The sequence below is a fragment of the Mauremys reevesii genome, linkage group 9 (genome assembly GCF_016161935.1).
Source record: "Mauremys reevesii isolate NIE-2019 linkage group 9, ASM1616193v1, whole genome shotgun sequence".
NCBI classification, from domain to species: Eukaryota; Metazoa; Chordata; order Testudines; family Geoemydidae; genus Mauremys; species Mauremys reevesii.
This window is the reverse complement of record NC_052631.1, coordinates 68246686-68268790: the sequence shown is the minus strand read 5'-3', so window position 1 is coordinate 68268790 and position 22105 is coordinate 68246686. Positions and strand designations below refer to the sequence as shown.

General features: G+C 39.4%; 1 protein-coding gene across 12 annotated transcripts in view; it reads left to right on the top strand.

Moving 5' to 3' along the window:
• DIAPH2 (diaphanous related formin 2) overlaps window positions 1-22105 on the top strand; it is an 827558-nt gene that overhangs the window by 53572 nt on the left and 751881 nt on the right. For all 12 annotated transcript variants that reach the window (XM_039487835.1, XM_039487836.1, XM_039487834.1 and 9 more), the window contains 2 exons: window positions 8148-8252; window positions 16302-16322. In XM_039487835.1, the coding sequence (XP_039343769.1) occupies window positions 8148-8252; window positions 16302-16322 (126 nt within the window). The remainder of the gene's footprint in view (window positions 1-8147; window positions 8253-16301; window positions 16323-22105) is intronic.

Genomic DNA, 22105 nt, shown 5'->3' with positions numbered 1-22105 from the left:
TCATAAGACAGGTTTTCCATTCCTCGGATCATCCTAGTAGCCCGTCTCTGAACCTGTTCCAGTTTGACTTCATCCTTCTTAAACATGGGAGACCAGAACTGCACACAGTATTCCAGATGGGGTCTCACCAGTGCCTTGTATAACGGTACTAACACCTCCATATCTTGATGCCAAGGTCTGATCCACACAAAAGCTTTAATTCGGCCTTTTTGCCATTACTGGTACTAAATCTTTCTATCTATTTTGTGAAAGATGAAACATCTATATAATAATGGTGTCTTCCTTGTTGTCTGTCATATAACAGAATAAAAATTAGATTTGCAACTGAAACCTCTGGCTTCTTTATATAGTTCATAGCTAGCCACTCTGTGTACAATTCCCTGTAGCCCCCGGGTATGTATTCAGTTGGATGGCCAAGCCGCTTCTCCATGCTGCCATGAACATGCTGCTATTTTTAGGCACTAGCTCCAGCATAGCTAGTGCCAGTACTTCTATGAAAACTAGAAATCAGACCTCCCAGCTCAAAAGTAGATATACTCTTAGTGAACGTAACTGGACAGAAGAGGGCTGGAACTTGGGGGAATAAAAAATTCCAAAACAATCTGTCATTTTATATATTCTTTCTGTAGATTATACAGGAAGAATTACATTATTTTGTGGACTCGAGTAATGGAAATGAGATGACTGTGATAATAAAAAGCATAAGGTCATGCACTTTGGAATAGATAACGGGAATTTCTGCTATAAACCGGGGGCTTTATTAACTGGAAATGACAGAGGAGGAAGCTCTCTTAGTTGGTTGCAGGATGACTGTGAAGCAGCTGGAAAAACAAAACAAAACCCAGTGTGGTCCTAGGATGTATCAGGTGAAGTATTTCCAGATAGGAAACTAGTAATACCACAGTACAAGGCACTGTAGGATCTTTACTCCTGTGGGAATTCTGTGCCACTGTGCATGCGCAGAATTTATGTCCCCACTTATTTCTTTGCTTCCCTGCTGAAAAATGACTTTCTGACGGAAGCAAAGGGAAGCCACAAAAGCGATCACACGATCCTCTTCAGCAGTATGTTGTGGGTGCCCAGGGCAGCCAGCAGAGAGGTAAATCATTGTGGGGCAGGGGGCAGGACTGGGGAACACCCAGTTGGTGGCTCCTACTCTGGACCAGGATCAGCTGCTAGTCCTGTCTGGGCTGGAGTGGACAGGACTTCCTCTTCCCCCATGGCATCTGGGGCCGTGTCACATTGCGCCCCCACCCACACCTGGTTTGTCCCCTGGCTGTAGGAAGGTCTGCAAACTCCCCTAGCCTGTGCGCTTCCTTCACTGTACAGGGAGCTGCTCCCCCATCCGCCCAACTCCCATGCATGCAGACCCCCTCATATCCAGACCCTTCCACCGAGCCTCACCCCCCCACCCCTTTCCAAGAACCTCTCCTGCCAAGTCCCCGCTGCCCCGCACCAGAACCACTCCAACAAGCCACCCGCACTCGGATCCCCACCCTACAGAGCCCCAACCAGCTTCTCATGGATCCCCACCCCACTGAGCGCCAGTACCCTAGTCTCTGGGCCCTCCCGCCCCCACTGATCTCCCCACATCCAGAATCCCCACCCCAACTTGGCCCCAACCATCTTCACCTGGCCCACTTGCAGAGTCCCATTACTGTTGTATCCAGATTTCCCTCGCACCCAGATCCCCCACTGAGCCGCCTGCCCCCAGATTGTCCCAGAACCCTCTCATCCCACACCTGGATCCCTCCACATTAAGCCCCTTCACACTTGGATCCTGCCTTGCTCACACCTGGTGCCCCTGGCATGGAGGGGTAGGGCTCTGGGATGTTTCTGTGGCAAGCCTGGTCCTTGAGCTGTGTCAGGGTTGGTTGCAGCCTAAACACTGAACCCATATCCCAGGAGGATGGGGAACTGCACAGTGATCTCCCACCTCTGCAGTGGCCTGTGCTCCCCAGTACCATGCTGAAACTTCCACGTTTCTTTGACAAATAAAATTTGCAAAATTTTAAAATATTGGGTGCAGAATTTTTATTTTTTTGGCACAGAATGCCCTCAGGAATAGATCGTATCTGTAACGTTATATACAATACATCTCTAGTCACTATGTTCAAGACAGATGAATTCAAACTGGAACATGTGCAGAGAGAGACTCTCCATTCCCTGATCATGCTAGTAACCCATCTTACAAGAAACAACAAGAGCATGGCTTGTTAAGCCTACTAAAATGAAGGCTGAGCCCTGGTCTACACTACAGAATTACTTCGGTATAACTACATCACTCAGTGGTGTGAATAATTCACACCTCTGTGTGACATAGTTATACTGACCTATGAATTGTTGTAGACAGCACTATGTTGGTGGGAGAGCTTCTCCTGCCAACATAGCTACCACCTCTCAGGGAGGTGGAGTTAAGTTGACAGGAGAGCTTTCTCCTGTTGGCTTAGAGGATCTTCACCAAAAGTGGTACAGCAGCATAGCTACATTGGTGAAGCTGCGCCTCTGTAAATTTTTAGTGTAGATCTGCCTTCTCTAAATATATCAGAGGTTAAATACCAGGGAGGGAGAACAGCTACTTAAACTAAAGGACAGTTTTTTGCACATGGATATAAACTGGCCACAAATAGAGTTAGGCTGGAAATTAGAATGTTTCTAACCCTGGCAAACAAACTATTCTTAAATGGAGCTGGATAAGTTTATGCATGGGAGTATATGACACACATGTTGTATATGCAATAGCAGAGAACTGGACTTGACCCAAGGAAGTCCCTTCCAGTCCTATATTCTGTTACTTAGGAGCCTAGTATTTTCAAAGTCTGAATTTTAAATATATTTAGGTTTTGATCTTGAATTCTGCAAACTCATTAGCAAAATTAGAGGATTTATATTATGAGAGATATCACAGTAATACAGAAGACTTATTCAATCACTAAGAACTTGTTAGGTGATGTACTGGCTTCTTGAATGTGCCCAAGGGCAAAATTGGGAGTTGAGCTTGACTATAGGTTTTGGCTCTGTACTTTCAGCTTTTGCACGGAAGTACCAGTAAAGAATCTGGATATGTAAGAAGTTTAAAAAAGCATCATTATTGATAAATTAATCATTGTGATTAAATACTTGAACTTTCTATTGGTCTTTGCTCAAATGGATATTTAGTCATATGAAGCATAGGTAGGGTTTTATTAAATCACAGTATTGAATGTTTGAACATACACCAAGATATAGATGCTATTAGGATTTATCAAGATGCAAATTTATTCTTACAGATAGTATGGTACATCCGCTGGTGATAAAATTAATAACTAATTTGAAAATTGAATAATCGGATGAAATAGCATTGTCAGACTGCAAGTTTATAACCGTGGAAGTCTTCTCCGTTCACTGTCCCTCGAAGCAAGGATGATATCTGCCCAGGGGGTTCGTTGGTGGGTTTTTAAGTGGCTGAGGAGCCCAATTCATCCCCTGCAGATTTTCCCACAGAAGTGACATAGTTGTTGGCTGGAGTGTTGTGCCCTTTCTTTCTTCCTTTGTCACTTCTCTGTCTCATGAGCACATCTGTTCTCCTCAAAGTGAGCTGTAGCTTGGTGCATGGTGTGGTACCACTGCGTTCTATTCCATGCTAAGTCCTCCCAGTTTGTTGGGTTGATGCCTCCCTTTTTAAGGTGTACTTTCAGTATGCCTTTGAAGCGCTTCTGTGAGCCCTTCTTCCGTGACTTAACTGAGAGAAGAGTACTTGCTTCAGGAGGCCAATGTCAGGCATACGTACAGAGTGGCCAGCCCAGTAGAGTTGGTGTTTCATGACTTATGCTTCTATGCTGCTGTTGTTGGCTGCAGAGAGAACGCTGATGTTAGTGTGTTGGTCTTCCCAGCTCATCCTGAGAATCCTCCTGAGGTAGCACTGCTGAAACTACTCCAGTTGCTTGAGATGGTGTCTGTAGGTCTCACACTCATAGAGAAAGGTGGGGATGATAACTGCCTTGTAAACCAAGATCTTGTTTACAGATTGCTATCATTGAAGACTTGTTTGCATAGCCTTCCGAAGGATGTGCTGGCACAGCGGAACTTGTATTCAATTTCTGTGTCAATGCTGGGTGTTTGGGAGAGGTGGCTCCAAAGGTCTGGAAAATGGTCCACATTTCCCAGAGGTTCTCTGCTGCTAGTGATTTGTGGAGTACAAAGAGTGGTTAGTGCAGGTGAGGGCTCATAGGGTACCTTGATTTTCCCAGTGTTGAAAGCGAGAGAGAGACACCCAGGCTGTTGTAGGCATCTGCAAAAAGATTTAGGGTGCTTTGCAGGTCGGCCTCTGTGTGTGCAAGAATGACGCAGTCAACTGCATACTGAAGGTCAGTGATGTCAATTCTCTTGATCTTAGATTTTGTTTAGAGATTGAGTTGGCCGTCGATATGATACTCAATCCTGATTCCATCAGGAAGGCGGTCACGGATGAAAATGAGGATCATGGCAAGGTAAATGGAAAAGAGTGTTGGAGCAGTGACACAGCCCTGCTTCACACCAGTGTGAATGGTTTGGCCATTGCACAGAATGGTGACATTAATCCAATCATGGAGTAGTCTGATGATGGAAATAAATTTCTGTGGACAGCCAAACCTACACAGCACCTTCCGTAGGTCATCACAATTGATAGTCAAAGACCTTCATTAGGTTGATGAATGTCATGAGCAGTTCTTGGTGTTGCTCTCTGCACTTCTCCTGAATCTGTCATGCCATGAAGATCATGTCAGTTGTGCCTCAGGATGGCCTGAAGCCACACTGTGACTTGGGGAGGAATTCCTCGGCAAGGGGGAGAGGGTGGTTTAGTAGGAGCTGGGCAAGGATTTTCCTTGTGATGGAGAGGAGGGCAGTATCTCTGTAGTTTCCACATAAAGATATACCCCCTTTCTTGAATATTGTAACAATGTTGGAATGCTTAAAGTCAGGTGGAATTTCTTCACAGGTCCAGGTTTTATCGAGGGAGTTAGCAAAGTTTGTGCTGGAACATTGTTCCACCAGCTTTAAAAACCTCAGCTGGGATGCTGTCTGAGCCTGGTGCCTTGTGATTTTTGTCTCAGTGATGGCATGCCGGACCTCCTCAGAAGATGTGGGATCAACAAGGTGTTGTTGAGCATTGTGGAATAAACTCGATAGTGTCTTCAGAGACTGTGGATTCGTGGTTTAGTAGGCTCTCCAAGTACTCCTTCCAGCATTGTTTAATGTCTGTATTGTCCTTGAGGAGGGTGGAGCTATCCTGATAACATAAGGGGGTTGGGGCTTTGGAGCTTGTCCCATATATAGCTTTTGTTGCTTGAAAGAAGCTTCTCTTGTCATCCTGGTCTACGAAAGCCTGGATCTCAGAGGCCTTCTCTTGCCAACACTTGTTTTTGTTGTCACGTAGCCGCCTTTGGACTTTCGATGCAGTCCTCAGCCACTCCTAAGGCAGACAAATTCATCCTCATGGGAGATTTCAGTGCCAGCGTTGGACGGGATGCCCAACTCTGGAGTGGAACAATAGGCAAAGAGAGGGTGGGAAATATAAACCTCAATGGTATTCTCCTCCTCAGTGAATGTGTGGAGCATGACCTGCTCATCACAAATACCATCTTTAGGCAGAGTAACAAATGACTATTAGAGCATGAGATTATGCCGACCTCCATATAACATGACCCATGAGAGGTACAGATCGCTGTTGAACAATGGAATTAATTAGGTGTAGTATTAATGCATAGAAAATGAAGTTTGCTATAGCTGTCAGTACAGTATTATTTAGTGGTGGTCTCTTGAGTTATGCCTGACAATTGCACTGTGAAATGTGTCTGTCAGTCTAACCTTTACCATTGTTTTGTACCTTGCATCAGCAGTTCCTGGTCCAAGTGGGTGTGAAATACCACTGTTTCACAGCTATTTCAAATGCAGTTTGAACAAGTGCAGTGAGTACACAAAGTGCAAGCCAGTGGAGAATTAGTACTCAAGGGTTTTTTTTCATTTTGAGTTAGCGTGCTCAAAACAGTCAAAATTGCTACTTTAAGAGTAGCTGAGAAATGTAGAGGAGTTAACTGTAGTGTTTGTATGTGATAATACAGTTTTCTGTAGGGTAGATGAGATAGATGAATTAGAGAATTTTGTAATTTAATTCATAGTAGAATTCACCATCTTGCACAGAACACAAAAAAAGCAGTCCTTAATGATCTTTACAAACGTGCAACTCACTTTTTGGAGACTTGTTTCAGCAAAGGAGGAGCCGTGCTTGAGAGTAGCTAGATAAAATCTGGATCAGGTTGTTGTAGATAAGAGCACTGCCTGTGTAGACAGAAGGAAGTTGTCACTGAACTAACTAAGCATCCAAGTCTGTGAAGTTTTACTCTTCGACAAAATCTCTCAGTGACTAGCAAAGCTTTTGAAATTGAACAAGTGTAAACTGAGGTAAATGAAGGGATTAAATGCCTATATCAATCTAGCCAATGATATCCACAGTTGCTTTGCATGCACAATTAATTTTAAGCCCAGTGAGAACTGTGGCAGCTCTGCAGCTGTGAAAATAAGACATCAGTGCGTAATGTAGTCTTCTAAAATGTGGAGTGAAGGACTGAATGTATAGCAGACAATTTCTGCCATTCTCGTGTACAATTGCAGCAGTAATCAACTTCAGATGAAGCAACTTGTGATTGCAGGAACTGTTTACTTAATGCACACTAAACTACGTACATTCTTGTGATGCCTAGATGTACATGTAAAGAAAAAATTAGTTGTGTAAAGTTCAGTTGGCTCCGCACAATGAACTGGGCAAAATTACAAAAGCAAGAAAATAAGTTTAACAATCATACTGTGCTTTTACTGTACCCATATATACCCACCTTGCAGCTACCAAAATACTAAACATCAACAAAAATGTTTAACCAAAGTCGGTTTGTTGATTGAAACCATGAAGGGGGAGTAAAAAATAAATAAATAAAAAGGCCCTCGGGTGATAAACCTGATAACATTGGAGGATGGCAGAATAAGTACCGCCAACAGAGAATGGAAATAGTGGACAGCGTTAAGAGAGGAAAAAAATCTCAATTTGGACAGAAATGTCAAATTGGTTTCTGCTAAGGCCAGAATTAGTGTGGGGTTTGGGGTTTTTGTCAGTGCATTCTGAGGAGGATTTAAGCCAATGGGTTTCAGGATGGAAAATATTTTTTTAACAAAAGATTTATGTAAATCATACTTTACCTTCTGTAGGGCCTTTCCATTCTTTCTATTTTATAAACTGAATGCTAATGTGGATGCTAGAATTGAGATTTTTACATATATTTTTCTAAAGTTTCATAGTTAGAATGCTCATCTGTGCTGGAAAAACAAGTTCAGCACTTCATTAACATCCAGGTTGTGAGAGTGGCACCAACTCATAGAAAGCAAGTAGCTAGTGTAAACAAGCACCTTCCAATATCAGAACTTCTACAAGTCAGGGAAACATGAGTGTTCTGATGAAATTCTATTAATTGATCAGGGAATATGGCTTGATCAGTGGGATTGTAGTAGTCTTAAATCAGTTAGGGATAATCCCACCTGTTAGTAGCTAAATTGGGTTCGGGAAGCTTCCTTTTGATCCTTATTGTGAGAAACTGGCCTGTGTAAGAAAAAATTCACAAACTTGGTTAATGTGTCAAACATCTAAAATTCTTGTTAATATTGAAGCAATTTTGTCCAAAGTGACAAGTTTTTATGCCACTAAAAGGTTTTTTTAATAAAAAAAAATAGCTTTGGACACTGATAATACAAAACTTACGCACGTGGTGAACTTAACATATAAATTGGATTCAATTTTAGCATCTTAGTTTTCTTGTGTTTTTGACGGAACCATACTTGCCGGTTGTGTTGAACATAAAGCTCATTTTTGTTGGGTATTATGGAAAATTGTAAAATGAAAGTTCATAACATATAGTTAAAGGTATAGAATAAAAAGTAAATTTTGAGACTGTTCAGAGGACAGTGTAAGGGAATAACTGTATTACCACAGATATTTCAAGTAGGTACACATTAACTCAGTCACTGTTAATTTTCAAATATGGAGCAGTTTTTATTTGTAAAGAGGCATCAGTACTAGTCAAGATAAATGATAATATTTATTTCAGTTTTCATGTCATTTTATGTTGTCTGCTCATTTACAGGAAGACATGAACTTAAATGAAGAACGTAAAGCTCCTTTACGAAATAAGGATTTGACCACGAAACGTGAGATGGTTGGCCAGTATATTTCTGCAACTGCTAAATCTGTAAGTTAACTTTTCCAAGGTAGACCAGAATAATAAGCTTGGCTTCATGTACTTTATGCTTTTTTAGATGAAATAGTCTGATTGCTGCCTCAGTTTATCCTTAGAGTGCTTAGAAATCCATTGTGTATAATGCACTTTAAAATTCCCTCCATTGTAGATAAACTGTTTGAGGTGTACTAAATTTTAATTAATTTGAGACATGACACTCACCTCACTGTAAACTAGTCAGACTTCAAAATCTACTGCTCTAGGGTAATCAGTAGGACTTGAGGAAAACATGGAATTGTCAAATTTGTAAAGTAATAAAATTGATGTTGGACAAGGTCAATTTGTTAAATTAGTTAAGTACTGTAGCTGGTTTGGTGGGGGCACAAGGTGTTCTGGTGCTGGTGAGAAACGTTCTGTAGTAAGATGAAATACCACCATTCCTAGGGAGGATCTTATGGAGCTGTAAGTCTTCAGTGTTTGAAGGATTTCCGTGCTCCTTGCTGTGCTCATAAACACCTTGTGTTGGTGGATCCACAATTCACCACTTTGTTAGGTGGTCAGTTACTTACAAGTATATGGATGCATTCAAAGTCCCTAGAGAGAGAGATTTTTTTTCAGGTAAAATGGCCACAGGATTATCCATCTCCAGTTTGTCAATGTCCTGTTAAGGTTGATTGCAGTGAAGGATGATAACCTGTTCTTGGACATCTGTTTGGGTGAGAGAGATGCAGTATAGTCTCAAATGGTTGAAATCTCATTTATATTTCTCAGTTGTAGGAAAAATTAATACCACTTGATAACACAGGTTATTAAATAGAACCATAATGCTTTTTATGTTACAAAAGTTTAATACTGATAAATGATTTCCTTTTGAGGTGTAAAAAGATGTTACAAAACTATTTGAACATTATATGAAACATCTGTAGTAATTCCACTGTAAATTACCAATGTATTTTGCCCTGTATTCCTCTCTTGTATTTGCTGTACGTTGTACTTTAAGCAAGCTGATTTCTGAATGTCAAACAACTTAAACAACGCATTGCAGCGCTGCCAAAGCAGAGTAACAGCATTTTTTTTTAAATTTGCTTTTGGTATCCAAGAGCAGAAATCTGTTTTAAGCGATAAGTGAAATTTGCCATTAGTATCATTTTCAATAGAACTGGGTGATGCATAGAGTTCCACTTGGAAATTTGGACATTTTCCCCCATTTTTGCACTCCGTTATTTGTAGCAAACTGCTTTGGGAAACACAAGTTTTATATTCAGTGTACTACCTAAAGGCAGAAATTTTGGTAATTTTATATAACTAAGTCTGAGTGCAAAATACAGATAACTATTGTCATAAATAGATAGTTAAGGGTTAAGGTCTCTTTTACCTGTAAAGGGTTAACATGCAGTACCTGATGACCACCTGACCAGAGGACCAATCAGAGACGAGATAATTTCAAATCTCTGTGGAGGGAAGCCTTTGTCTGTGTTCTTTGTTAGAGCTCTCTTTGAATCTAAGAGAGGTCAGTCATGTCTCCAAGTTCTCCTGGAGTAGTTTCTACTATTTAATAGTGAGTATTAATTAGAAAGGCGGATTAGTCTTCTGAGTTGCTTTCTATATTTGCAATTGTGTGTTTGCTAAAGGAAATTCTTTTTTCCTGTTTGCTGTTACTTTGCTTTCACTGAGAAAGAAAGGGGGAGGGGGGAATTCTCTCCAGAGATTGATAAGTTTAGACCCTGTATTGTTCTATCTTGGATTACAGAGACAAGTTACTTTCTTTTTATTCTTTAATAAATTCTTTTCTATTAAGGACTTGGTTAATTCCTTCTCTTGTGGAGATTCAAGGGAAGGGGAGGGGGAGGTGAGTCCCTCTTTGTGTTGAGTCAAGGATTTGACTCGGGGTAATCTCTCCAGAGCAGGCTGGAGAGAGGGAAGGGGAGGGGAACTGGCTGTTTCTCTCTCTCTCTCTCTCTCTCTCTCTCTCTCTCTCTCTGGTGGGATTCAAGGGGTTTGAATCTGGGTTCCCCAGGGGAAGCTTGGGGGACAGGCAGTGTGTCAGACACTTTAACCTGACTGGTGGCAGCGTAGTAGATCTAAACTAGGATTTTATTTTAGAGGGAAACTAAGGCAGGTCCCCACATTGGAACCCAACAGCTCCAAGTGGGGGTGAGACATATGACAACTATACATGGATAATCATGTGTTTTTATTTTTAAAATGAACTGTAAAATAAGATTGTTAGTTGATCTTCCTAATGATAAGCATAGAACTGAAAGTGAGGTAAGTGACTTGAGCTTCTGAGTTGTTTTTTTAATAGATTTTCATCAGTAGTACACTGTTACTATATGAAGTTTTAACTTCAAATAATTTCTTGCAACACTAAAACTACATATAACTAAATGAATTTTTGGAAGAAGTTACGTGATTATCCTTTTCACTGAATGAGGAAAGTTGACTGGTGTAATGTGTAAATAGAAATATTGAAAGAAAGTCGCATCTGTCTTCGCTTTATTAAACGGATAGATATGAAAATATAAGGTTTGTCCTTCAAGAAATGAAAAATCCAGAGTTTAGAAACATGTATTGCTTTAAACATACATCCAATACACAAGTTGTAATAACATTCCACTATTATGAAATTTATTTGTTAATATTTTGTGTGAACTAACTCTGGGTTTATTGAGGCATTTTTGATTAGGATGCTTTAAAGCTTCTTTTTCTCCATTTGATATTATTAAAAAAATCAAATGTAGGATCAGTCCAAGCAAGAGGAAAACCAATTACATGTTCCTAAAACTTCCTTGTTGCAGAAGGAGTGGAAAAAAGTCTCTACTGGGAATATTTAAAGCAATACTCTTTTCAAAAATATTTTCTGAAAGTGGCTTTTTCCCTAAAAATGTTAAGATTGTTTTTCAATAATTGACACAATTTAGGAATTTAATAATAAAGCATGGCTAAGGTTGCATTCCTAACAGCTTTTGTTTGCATTTTAAGAATCTTTAACCTTATCACAATATGTAATACAATGTGGAGAAGTATAGTATAAACTTGGGAGTTGATTTTAAATACAATACTAAGTATAGTTTTTCTTTTTTTTCCAAAAGAACCTTCAGAGAAATCTTCATTTCAAAATGTTGTTCAGCCTTCAGTATGGATGTTTCATTGATGTCTAAAATGTTTTCCTTTTAAAATATTGTACTCTAGCTCACATGTAGATTTTAAAATAGGTAATTCAAGTGCATGTCAATTGAGTTCTAAAACTTGAATGGAATTTATAAATAAACCAGAAGTGTAGATGTATTTTTTGTAACTTTTTGTAACTTTTTCTCGGTAACATAATTATTCTCGTGGCCCTAACTTGTCCTTTGGCTTAAATCTAATGAACGATTTATGTATGTAAAATAACTAAACTTAGGAGTTAATGATTTTAATGGTGTGACCCACCTGTTGAGTGTCCTTAAGATTTGTCTATGTTTCATAATTGCATCTATGTTTGATAACCTTTCTGTGGCAACTACAGCAGTTGATTAAAAGGAGAAAACAAATTCAACAGTTGACTCAAATGCAATGTCCTTTTATTCTTAAGTAATATTTTCATCAATCTGCTTTGTTCGCTTAATGGTTGTTGTTCTCTGCTGAACATGCTTCCTTCCCACTTATTGACTGCTTCTGTGGATATTATTCTCTTGCTGGACATTCCCATGAGTAACTTACAGTTTTGGTGCCTTCAGTGTCGTCTTTTCTTTGTTGCACAAGTATTTTGTAGGGGGTGAATGGCACCTAGGCTGATTTACTGTGAGTTTGCAGATGCTTTGCCAAGTGGCCAGCCTTCTGCAAGTCAAGTTGATGGATGATTGTTAGAAGAATTTGGCAACGATGGTCAGGCAGATCCATATGACCACCAATTTCATGTGCTCATATCCCACAATTGAGGTTCACATGGTCCATGGTCTACACCCAGTAGTCTACACACTTCAGCTGGCAGCTCCTTTCTGAAAGTTAAAGGCATATTAGCAGTAAACTCTCTTGAATGGTTAGTTGTAGTAGGGGCTGTTCCAGGTGTGTGGTTTTTTTTTTTTTTTTAATGCCAATGTCTAGCAGCCTAGTTAAAAATATATATTAATCAAAAACATAAATGGCTGTAAAACTATATTATTAACTAAGCTGTATAGGTTTCTTAGTTTTGTCTTTACTCCTTTAGATTGTCCTTACTACTCTTGGGATCCATCCATTAATAGCTGAACTATATGATTTTGTTTTTTTGCCAGAAAGTTTCTCCTACCCTGTTAGATCAGATAATAGTTCCACAGACTACTTAAGGTAAAACAAACTTAAAAACCTGAAGAGTACAAGACTCCTCCCCCCGGATATCACAATATCAAAAGATACAGCTTTTAAGCATTTTAATTATGAGCTAATTAATTGATTTTTTTTTTTGTTTACATAATTGTCCCTGTGGGTTCTCCACTTTATGGGGAGGGGGTGCACCTGAGCTGGGAGACCTTTGGTAGCAGTGTCCATATGGTCTGTTCCTGTGGTCTGTACACCCTCATGCCCTGTCTGAGGGCATGTTGCTGCTCTGTTTCCTTCTCAGTTGCCTTTAGCATGCACTGAGCTCTGTGGTGTCCATTAGTTAGTGCTACCAGTCTTAGGCTTGCTACTTTAATTACCTTGTTTCCTTATTGTTTTATAACATCTAACTATTGACTTACTGCACACATTTATTTGCGTGTCTTGTGGGCCTGCCTTGTTCAGTCTTTCATAGGTGTGGTTCAGCACCCCCTCCCATTTCCACCTTGGTAAGGGCCTCTCTCTTTGTCAGAGACTTTGTGATTTATTTTTTTTTAATTTGTTATTCTGGAAACCTAAGTTTTAAATCCTACCATACATGCAGAAGGTCTCTTCCCTTGAGCGACAGTCATTCTAATTGTCTCCACTGTCTATTACTGAAAAATTGCTTACTTTCTCATTTTTACCATGTACAATTAAATTGATTGGAATATAAATATTGTACTTAGATTTCAGTATATAGTATATAGAGCAGTATAAACAAGTCACTATCTGTATGAAATTTTAGTTTTAGTTTAGTTGACATTGTTAGTGATTTTTATGTATACTGTTGTTAAAGTAGACAATATCTAGACAAGTTGATGTACCCCCTGGAAGACCTTGGCGTACTCCCAGGGTGTACACACCTCTGGTTGAGAACCACTGATATAAGCCAGTGGTTATAGGAGCAAGATCCTATCCTTGGGAATAAAAGCATTATTACTTAGGAATGGATGCATAGCCCATCCGATAGACATCACAATTGCATACTTATCAGGTCAGCAGAATATGGTAGCCAACACACTGAACTGACATTTTTGCCAGGCCCACAAATAGGATCTGAGGAATCAGATTATACAGGCATTGTTTTTCATTTGGGGCTTCCCAGAGATAGACCTCTTTGGCATCCAACAAGCAGTGATGCAAGTTACACTCGGGGAGGGTCCTGACTGCAATTCGCAAGGAGGTAGTTTCCGTGCTGGCCAAGAACCCTGCTGGAAGCTTGTCTCCCAACACCACTGCATCTCAAATTTCTGAAAAAGAGCTAAGTCAACATCATCCAATGGTGTCAACCTGGCTCAGGCAGATATAGTTCCTGGACCTGTCGCTTTGGCCACCTTTTTGGCTGCCACTGACAACAGGCTTGTTGATTCAAGACTCAGGGAAAACTGTTCACCCCAGTCTACCCATGCCACATCACGTGGCTTGGCTCCTGGATGGCTAGTAGGTGTAAAAATAGACTCTTATTTTGAAGTGCAGAACATACTGTTGAACAATAGGAAACTGTCCATGAGGAAGACTGAACTTCAAAAATGGAAGTAAATCTACTGTGCTTCAGATTCTCTGCTTCAGATTTGTCTGCTTCAGATTCTCACTTAACTCACATATTGGACTACCTGTTAAATTTGAAGATGTTGAGTTTGTCACTAAGTTCTGTTAAAGTCCATCTTGTAGCTATTAGGGCCTTCCACTTACCTGTATGAGTTCGTTATTTGCACATCCCACAACCTCTAGGTTCATTAAGGACCTTGCCAAACTCTACATTTTAGAGACCCCACAGGGGCCTCTAACCTTAATTAATCAGAATAGTTTTGGCCAAAATGATTTTTCAGGGGACTTAGCATTCATAAAACTGGGGTTCAGGTGACCTTTTCTTGCAGTAGAATGAAATCAACCTTTGCTGTAGGGCTGCCAGTAGCAGCAATGAAAATTGACCCAAGTCAGTATTATTACCCAGCTTGAGAGCTGCGATAGTTACTGGAGCTGTCCAAAAACTTGAGGCACCCTGCATTGATTACACTTGCTTCTCATTGGTTGACTCATGTAGTAACTTGGCCAGAATAAGGCTGTCTGGTGCCTTAGGGACTTCTAAGTGAGGCTGTGTGTTCTGTAGCTACAACCCAATGCCATGCCTCTGCTTCTCTGCCATGGCTACCTTCCTCGTTGATATGGCCGTGACAATGGGCCACTCATACAAGCTGTACTCTGGGGTCAACACTCAGCAGATGCAGTCAAGTTGTGATTTACAATGTCCCATCTTAATGCTCATTTCTCCCTGGAACTTCATACAATGCAAATGCTTATCTAATCTCCTTAAGGCAAAATGTACTGATGGCAGTCTCCTCTCTTCTTTGGTCAGTTCCAGGTTGTTGTCTTGTTTCATAAAACAGATTCCTTTATTCATTAAGATTCCTAAAGTAATAGAGTATTTAAAACTATTCTGGCCCTTCTCCAATAAGAATTTAGTATCTCAAATTTGCATTGGTACAGCACCTAACACAATTATGTACATTTGTCTGATAATTCTGTTCTGTACTGTTTTCAAACCAAGTTTGGCTTACTGGCCTGTAATTGCTAGGATCAGAGCACAGCAATGAGAAGATGGCCAGATTTGAGTGATCAGAGGTAATTGCGTTCAAGGGATTACAGATATTTACTGTTGCTCCCTGGTTAGGCTGAAATGATCTTGCCTTGCTTTGTTTACAATAAGACTAAATCTAGAAAAGTTGAGTAAACAGTTTGTCGTTTTAATTCAATTTGCTGTCTGTCTGTAGTTTTTCAACACTATAGTTGTATAGGTAACTTCAGGGAGATCTAAGACAACAAAACTCAGTAACCTGTAAGGGGCAGAACGAAATGGTAAGGAGTGTCTGGACCATACACCCCTTGACCGCTTGGGTCTCAGTCTGTGGGCATGGACAAAGGGTCCTTTCCCAGGGAGTTGAATTGCTTATCATGCTGCAATGGGTGAGAAGAAAAGTTGGGATCTTTTGGTTTTAAGGGCAAAATCATCTGGGGTTAATGAACCAAGCAGAAATGCATGGTTTTCTTGTGGATGAAGTGTTAAGTGCAAATCCAGCTACCTGTTAATCTATGTGCACAGTTGCTGTTAAGTGCAGTGATGGCACAATGAAAAACGATGGCTTCTAAAAACACAAATTCTGGATTATGGGATTTTGTCATGTTGAAAACATCCATACTGAATATTTGAACAAAAATGTGGTGTGAGGACTTCATGAAAATACTAAGATGAGACTTTCAGCTAGAAGACACATAAGTGAGCTTATGAAAACTGAATTAAAGAAATGTTCCCTCTAAAATATAGTAAAAGCTCTGTTCAAGTAAAAAACACTTGGTATAATAATAGAGGTAAAATGTAAATTAATATGTTATTAAAGGAGTATTCACTTTGTAGTTGAATTCTTCTCTACATCTGTTAAAATGTCTAGTGCCTGATATCTTAACACTTTTTTCAGTCTTTTAATACTTGATATGAAGCTATCAAACTAGACCGCTCTTCAGTATATAAAATATTAGTAACTGAACATGAGTAAAAATCTCAGCTGTTTTTTCCATCTCAGAATATGCTAGTTTGATAAATGAAGTATTAAAATAATTTAATTATTATTTACTAATAATTAAACATTTGACTACTTGTGTGAAATGCTGCAGCCTACTAATAACTTTGCTATGTTTTTTGTTTTTTTTACACTATAACCATTCTTCGCTGACCACTGCATGCAGATAATTGGAAGTAAAGTTGCGGTGAGTACAAATGTGGTGGTGTTTTTTCCTAAGTTCATGTTTATATTGTAGAATTTAGGCTTAACATTGTTATTTCATCATATTTTATGCACCCTTAACACATGCCAGATAGTGCTTGCTTTGTCATATTATCAGTTTAATGGTTTAGGGGAAAATTGTAAGAAATTATTAATTTACTGTAATCTCTCAAGAATCTGATTCAAAGCCTGTTGAACTCATTGGGAGTCTTACCGTTGACAACAGACTTTGAATCAGGCCTTCTATATGCAGTTGAGGCAGGTTTTGCTTTTTACTGCAAAAGTAATACTTGATTCATAGTTATGAAATTCAGTCGGTCTTGAGTTTATTGTGTCTCATGTAGACCTTGATATTCAGCTGTGGCTCATAGTCCACTACAGAAAAATCTGCTGCAGAATATCACTTGGATCTATAAGACACTTAGAATATAGGATCTAGAACTTTACGTAATCATGCAGACTTCAAGCATGACATGAGGCCTTCCGGAAACTATGGTTTTAGTGTTTCACTGAGAGTGTCTTCTGTTTTGACTCTTGTTCACTTTTGTCACTTAGTGTGTGTAACACCTCATTGCTTTGCAAATAAAGTCATTATATATATGAAGTCTGTGGCTGGATCTTGCTGTTGCAGAAGGCAGGGCAAAACTGCCATTGAGTTCAATGGGAGGAGGTTTGGGTTTGTCAACAAATGTCATGTACTATGAAATGTGGTATTTGCTCAAGCATTAGTGAGGTCAAAAGTACTGTGGAATAGAAGAATGCAGATCTAATGTTTAACTGGAATTCACGTGTAAAATTGAGAAGCAGTGATGAATATTTTTGTGGAAAAAGTAATGCCTGAGATTAGGTCAGTGTCATTGACTCTAGATGCACAGTCAGCATCTCTATATGGTTTATTAAACAAATATATTATTTTGTTGTGGGAATAGACTCAGGAAGTGAGGATAGTTTTGCAAAAGAGTTTTTTAAATTTTTAAGTGTGGTAATTAAAAACATACATTTTAAATGACAGCCTGGAGCCAGGATATCTATTGATGTAACTATGGTACAATGTCTTTTCAAGAAGACATTAAACCAACCACTCATCTGAAGTCTGCTGCAGAGTTTTTCTGTTTGAATCACTTCAGTGATTCCTTTGCTGTGTAGTCTTGTGTTATGAACCATACATTTTAACTTTTTGTTCATTTTAAGGTCTAATAATTGGTGCATCAGCATTTTACGTGTTCAAATCCCATTTGAGATATGACAGGGATAGAATCTAAAAAGTCTGTCTACTTGCTGTGCTCCTTGGCTTGTAAATAGTGTTATTTCAAATGCTTCTTCGGATGTGAGATCAGAGTAGTGATATAGCAGCCTGTGTATTATAAGGTATTTCCATTCTGGGGAAAATGAGTGAAATGGTCAATCCTATTTCATTTTTCTGTTTATACAGTAGAAACTGGGAAAGGGGACTGCAGAAACCAATTCTTTCCCAGGTGTGAATGAATCTGAAGGCAGTCCTAAGAGAAAATAATTAAAGTAAGGGAAACTGGCAGCATTCCTAATAAAATGAGGAAAATCCCAAGGATTCTGTGAAGCAGCTTTGAAGATTTTATAACAAATAGTTCAAACCTTGACAGAGTAGAATTGCTACTACACTAAAAGAACACCCTCCTCTCCCCAACCAAACCATTGCACATTTCTCTTGATTGTTTCTTGAAGGTTACAACAATGCGCTTTTGTTTAGAGTAACATTGTTAAATAATACAGTCCTCAGATCTCTCTTGAACAGGATGTTACCATGTTGCAGAGTGAGCATTTTTTCACTACTCATGACATCTTTCTGGTGACTTTATTACTTTGAGTGACATCTGTGATTACAGATGTAATAAACCAGGCACGTCTATCAAATATTGTTAATCAAAACAGTTGGGCAGGTGTGCGGAGTCTTTAGCAGGTGAGTGTACTTTGATATTAATGAAATGGTAATCAGATTTCTAAATATCTATTTTGCTGGATTCATAATTGGTGCATTAATTTTTCCCTAACAGCTTCCCATATTATCAGACTATAAACTTTTTAATTAACTTTTTCCTATAAAATAGTTTGGTTCTCAACACTTTATAAAACCCCTTTCTGCCCCATGTTGGTCACACTCCAACAGATGATAATGTCAGGAGCTGCCTGGGTGATATTGGATCTGTTAAAGAGCCCATTGTTCTCTCATGAAGTAGGAACTACACGTTAGTGATGTACATCTATAATCTTTTCTGAAAAGATTACAGTATAGTAGTGTTAAAATTTGAAGGGCCATAGTTTGTAAGAGAAATCATGCTTTGCTCTACTGAATGATTTCAACATTTTAGGAAATGTTTGTCAGTATAAATTTTCTTTAAATATAGGCAATGTCAGATACGAGAGAAAACAATAATTGAACTAGAATACAAGCTGAAGGTTCTGTAATAAAGTAATTTTATATTAGGTAGCACATTGTAAACCTTACTGCTTGTCTTGATTTGCACTACAGTATTTTCTTATACTTTAGTTGCCGAAAGCAGACTATTATAGCCTTTCTTTTAGAATATTTATTTTTTTGTCTATTAATATTGTAATAAAACAGCCAAGCAGGAGGAACTTGCCTTTTTTTTGTGTATTTTTATTAGAACTAGTAGCAATCTCTTAAAGCATTGCTGTCCATGTCATGAATTTATATATATAAAACATAGATGTCATGCTGGTGAATTCAACTTACAAGCCATGAGGTAGAACTCTTGAAGAGCAGTTATTAGTTGCAGGTAATTTAAATCTCAGTAGGTACCAAGAAATGGTTTTGGGACTAATATTTCTTGAAACCTTCAAAGTTAGTATGATTTTTAGTAGATGGCAATGATCTTTTAAAAGAAGTTTAATGTTTCAGGTGAAGAGATGAAAATGTGAAGACTCATTTATTGAAACTTATGAAAAAAACTTAAATTTATCAGCAACTTTTACCTGACCAAAAAGTTAAACTTCATTAATAAAAAAGGGCAAAATAACATAGCAGATTTGGGGAGGAAATACACTTCCTGCTATAAATTTAAAGGAGGAAAAATAAAACTCAGAGCCTGAAGATTTTGACAGTCAGCTGAACACACAACTTCCAAGCATGGTGCCACATTGAATTGTAGTGTTCTTGAATTTAGGGAGATTAAAAGTAGCTTTGAACAATATCTGTCACCAACCTTTTGCTTTCAAGTCATAATCATTTGAATAAATAAAATCTCTGAAATAATTCAATATGTATTTTAATGTTTTTTTGGGAAGCTAATCAACTTTATTATTTTTTTCTGAAAAAAATTGGAACTAATTTCCTTAACCCAATTTTGCTGCCTTCATTGCTCAGTAATGTGCTATATGCCTTTGTTCATTTGGCAGTATGAAAATAGAAAATATGAAAATAGCTGGTTTAATGTAGGTTGTATTATCTCTTTGGGCAAGTAAAAACCTCATGTAACTGTGGCTGGTAAAGATGATTTTGTATGGAACATGCCAAGAAAAGGCTGTCCTGTGAGGTACTTAGTGTCCTCAATTCTTATTCGGATCACTTGAAGCTTTGCAGGAAAACCTCAACAAGTATCTATTTATGCATAAAAGAAATATTAAGTAGCTATAAATCTTTTTTCTTTAATATGCAAATTCAGTTGGCTAAAAATTAAAATATGAAGAAATTCAGTGAAGTGCTTGCATAATGCTAATCACTATTGAAAAGAGAGGCAGCATCAAGGAAACCAATTTTATCTTTTAGAAAGTCAACTCATTTAGGTTTTAAATATATTTAAAATATAGGACTTTACGGTCAGAAGTGCTCACTGAATACTACTGGAAATCCTGCTGAGCACTAAGTTGTTCTCCATCTCCTAAGGATGGAGGAAAAAAGTAACTAATTTGTTTTAAAACAACAGTGCATATTGTTAAAGGCTTGCTTCATTAGCTTTAAAATGACTTTTTTTTCAGTAAATGTTTACTTCTTGGATCCTGAGGTCCACTTCTGAAAAAGGAATGTATCTACAATTCATGTATCAGAGGGGTAGCCGTGTTAGTCTGGATCTGTAAAAGCAGCAAAGAATCCTGTGGCACCTTATAGACTAACTGACATTTTGCAGCATGAGCTTTCGTGGGTGAATACCCACTTCTTCGGATGCAAGTAGTGGAAATTTCCAGGGGCAGGTTTATATATGCAAGCAAGAAGCAAGCTAGAGATAACGAGGTAGTTCAATCAGGGAGGATGAGGCCCTGTTCTAGCAGTTGAGTGAAAACCAAGGGAGGAGAAACTGGTTCTGTAGTTGGCAAGCCATTCACAGTCTTTGTTTAATCCTGAGCTGATGGTGTCAAATTTGCAGATGAACTGGAGCTCAGCAGTTTCTCTTTGAAGTCTGGTCCTGAAGTTTTTTTGCTGCAGGATGGCCACCTTAAGATCTGCTATTGTGTGGCCAGGGAGGTTGAAGTGTTCTCCTACAGGTTTTTGTATATTACACTAACACCGGAACAAATCAACATACCCTTAGAGCCCCGACCAGGACTATTCTATCTACTGCCCAAAATCCACAAGCCTGGAAATCCTGGATGCCCCATCATCTCGGGCATTGGAACTCTCACTGAAGGACTGTCTGGATATGTGGACTCTCTGCTCAGAGCCTATGCCACCAGCACTCCCAGCTATCTCCGTGACACTACTGATTTCCTGAGGAAACTACAATGCATTGGTGACCTTCCAGAAAACACCATCCTGGCCACCGTGGATGTAGAGGCTCTCTACACAAACATCCCACACGCTGAGGGAATACAAGCTGTCAGGAACAGTATCCCTGATGATGCCACAGCACAACTGGTTGCTGAGCTCTGTGCCTTTATCCTCACACACAACTATTTCAAATTTGATGACAATATATATCTCCAGATCAGTGGCACCGCTATGGGCACCCGCATAGCCCCACAATATGCCAATATTTTTATGACTGACCTGGAACAACGCTTCCTCAGCTCCCGTCCACTCACGCCCCTTCTCTACCTACGCTACATTGATGACATCTTCATCATCTGGACCCATGGGAAGGAGACTCTGGAAAAATTCCACCACGATTTCAACAGCTTCCACCCCACCATCAATCTCAGCCTGGACCAATCTACACGGGAGGTCCACTTCCTAGACACTACGGTGCAAATAATTGATGGTCACATTAACACCACCCTATACCGAAAACCTACCGACCGCTATGGCTACCTTCATGCCTCCAGCTTCCATCCCGGGCACGCCACAAATCCATTGTCTACAGCCAAGCACTGAGGTACAACCGCATCTGCTCTAATCCCACAGACAGAGACCAACACCTACAAAATCTCCACCAAGCATTCTCAAAACTACAGTACCCGCACGAGGAAATAAGGAGACAGATCAACAGAGCCAGATGTGTACCCAGAAGCCTCCTACTGCAAGACAAACCCAAGAAAGAAACCAACAGGACTCCACTGGCCATCACATACAGTCCCCAGCTAAAACCCCTCCAGCGCATCATCAGGGATCTACAACCCATCCTGGACAATGATCCCACACTTTCACAGGCCTTGGGTGGCAGGCCAGTCCTCGCCCACAGACAACCTGCCAACCTGAAGCATATTCTCACCAGTAACTGCACACCACACCATAGTAACTCTAGCTCAGGAACCAATCCATGCAACAAACCTCGATGCCAACTCTGCCCACATATCTACACCAGCAACACCATCACAGGACCTAACCAGATCAGCCAC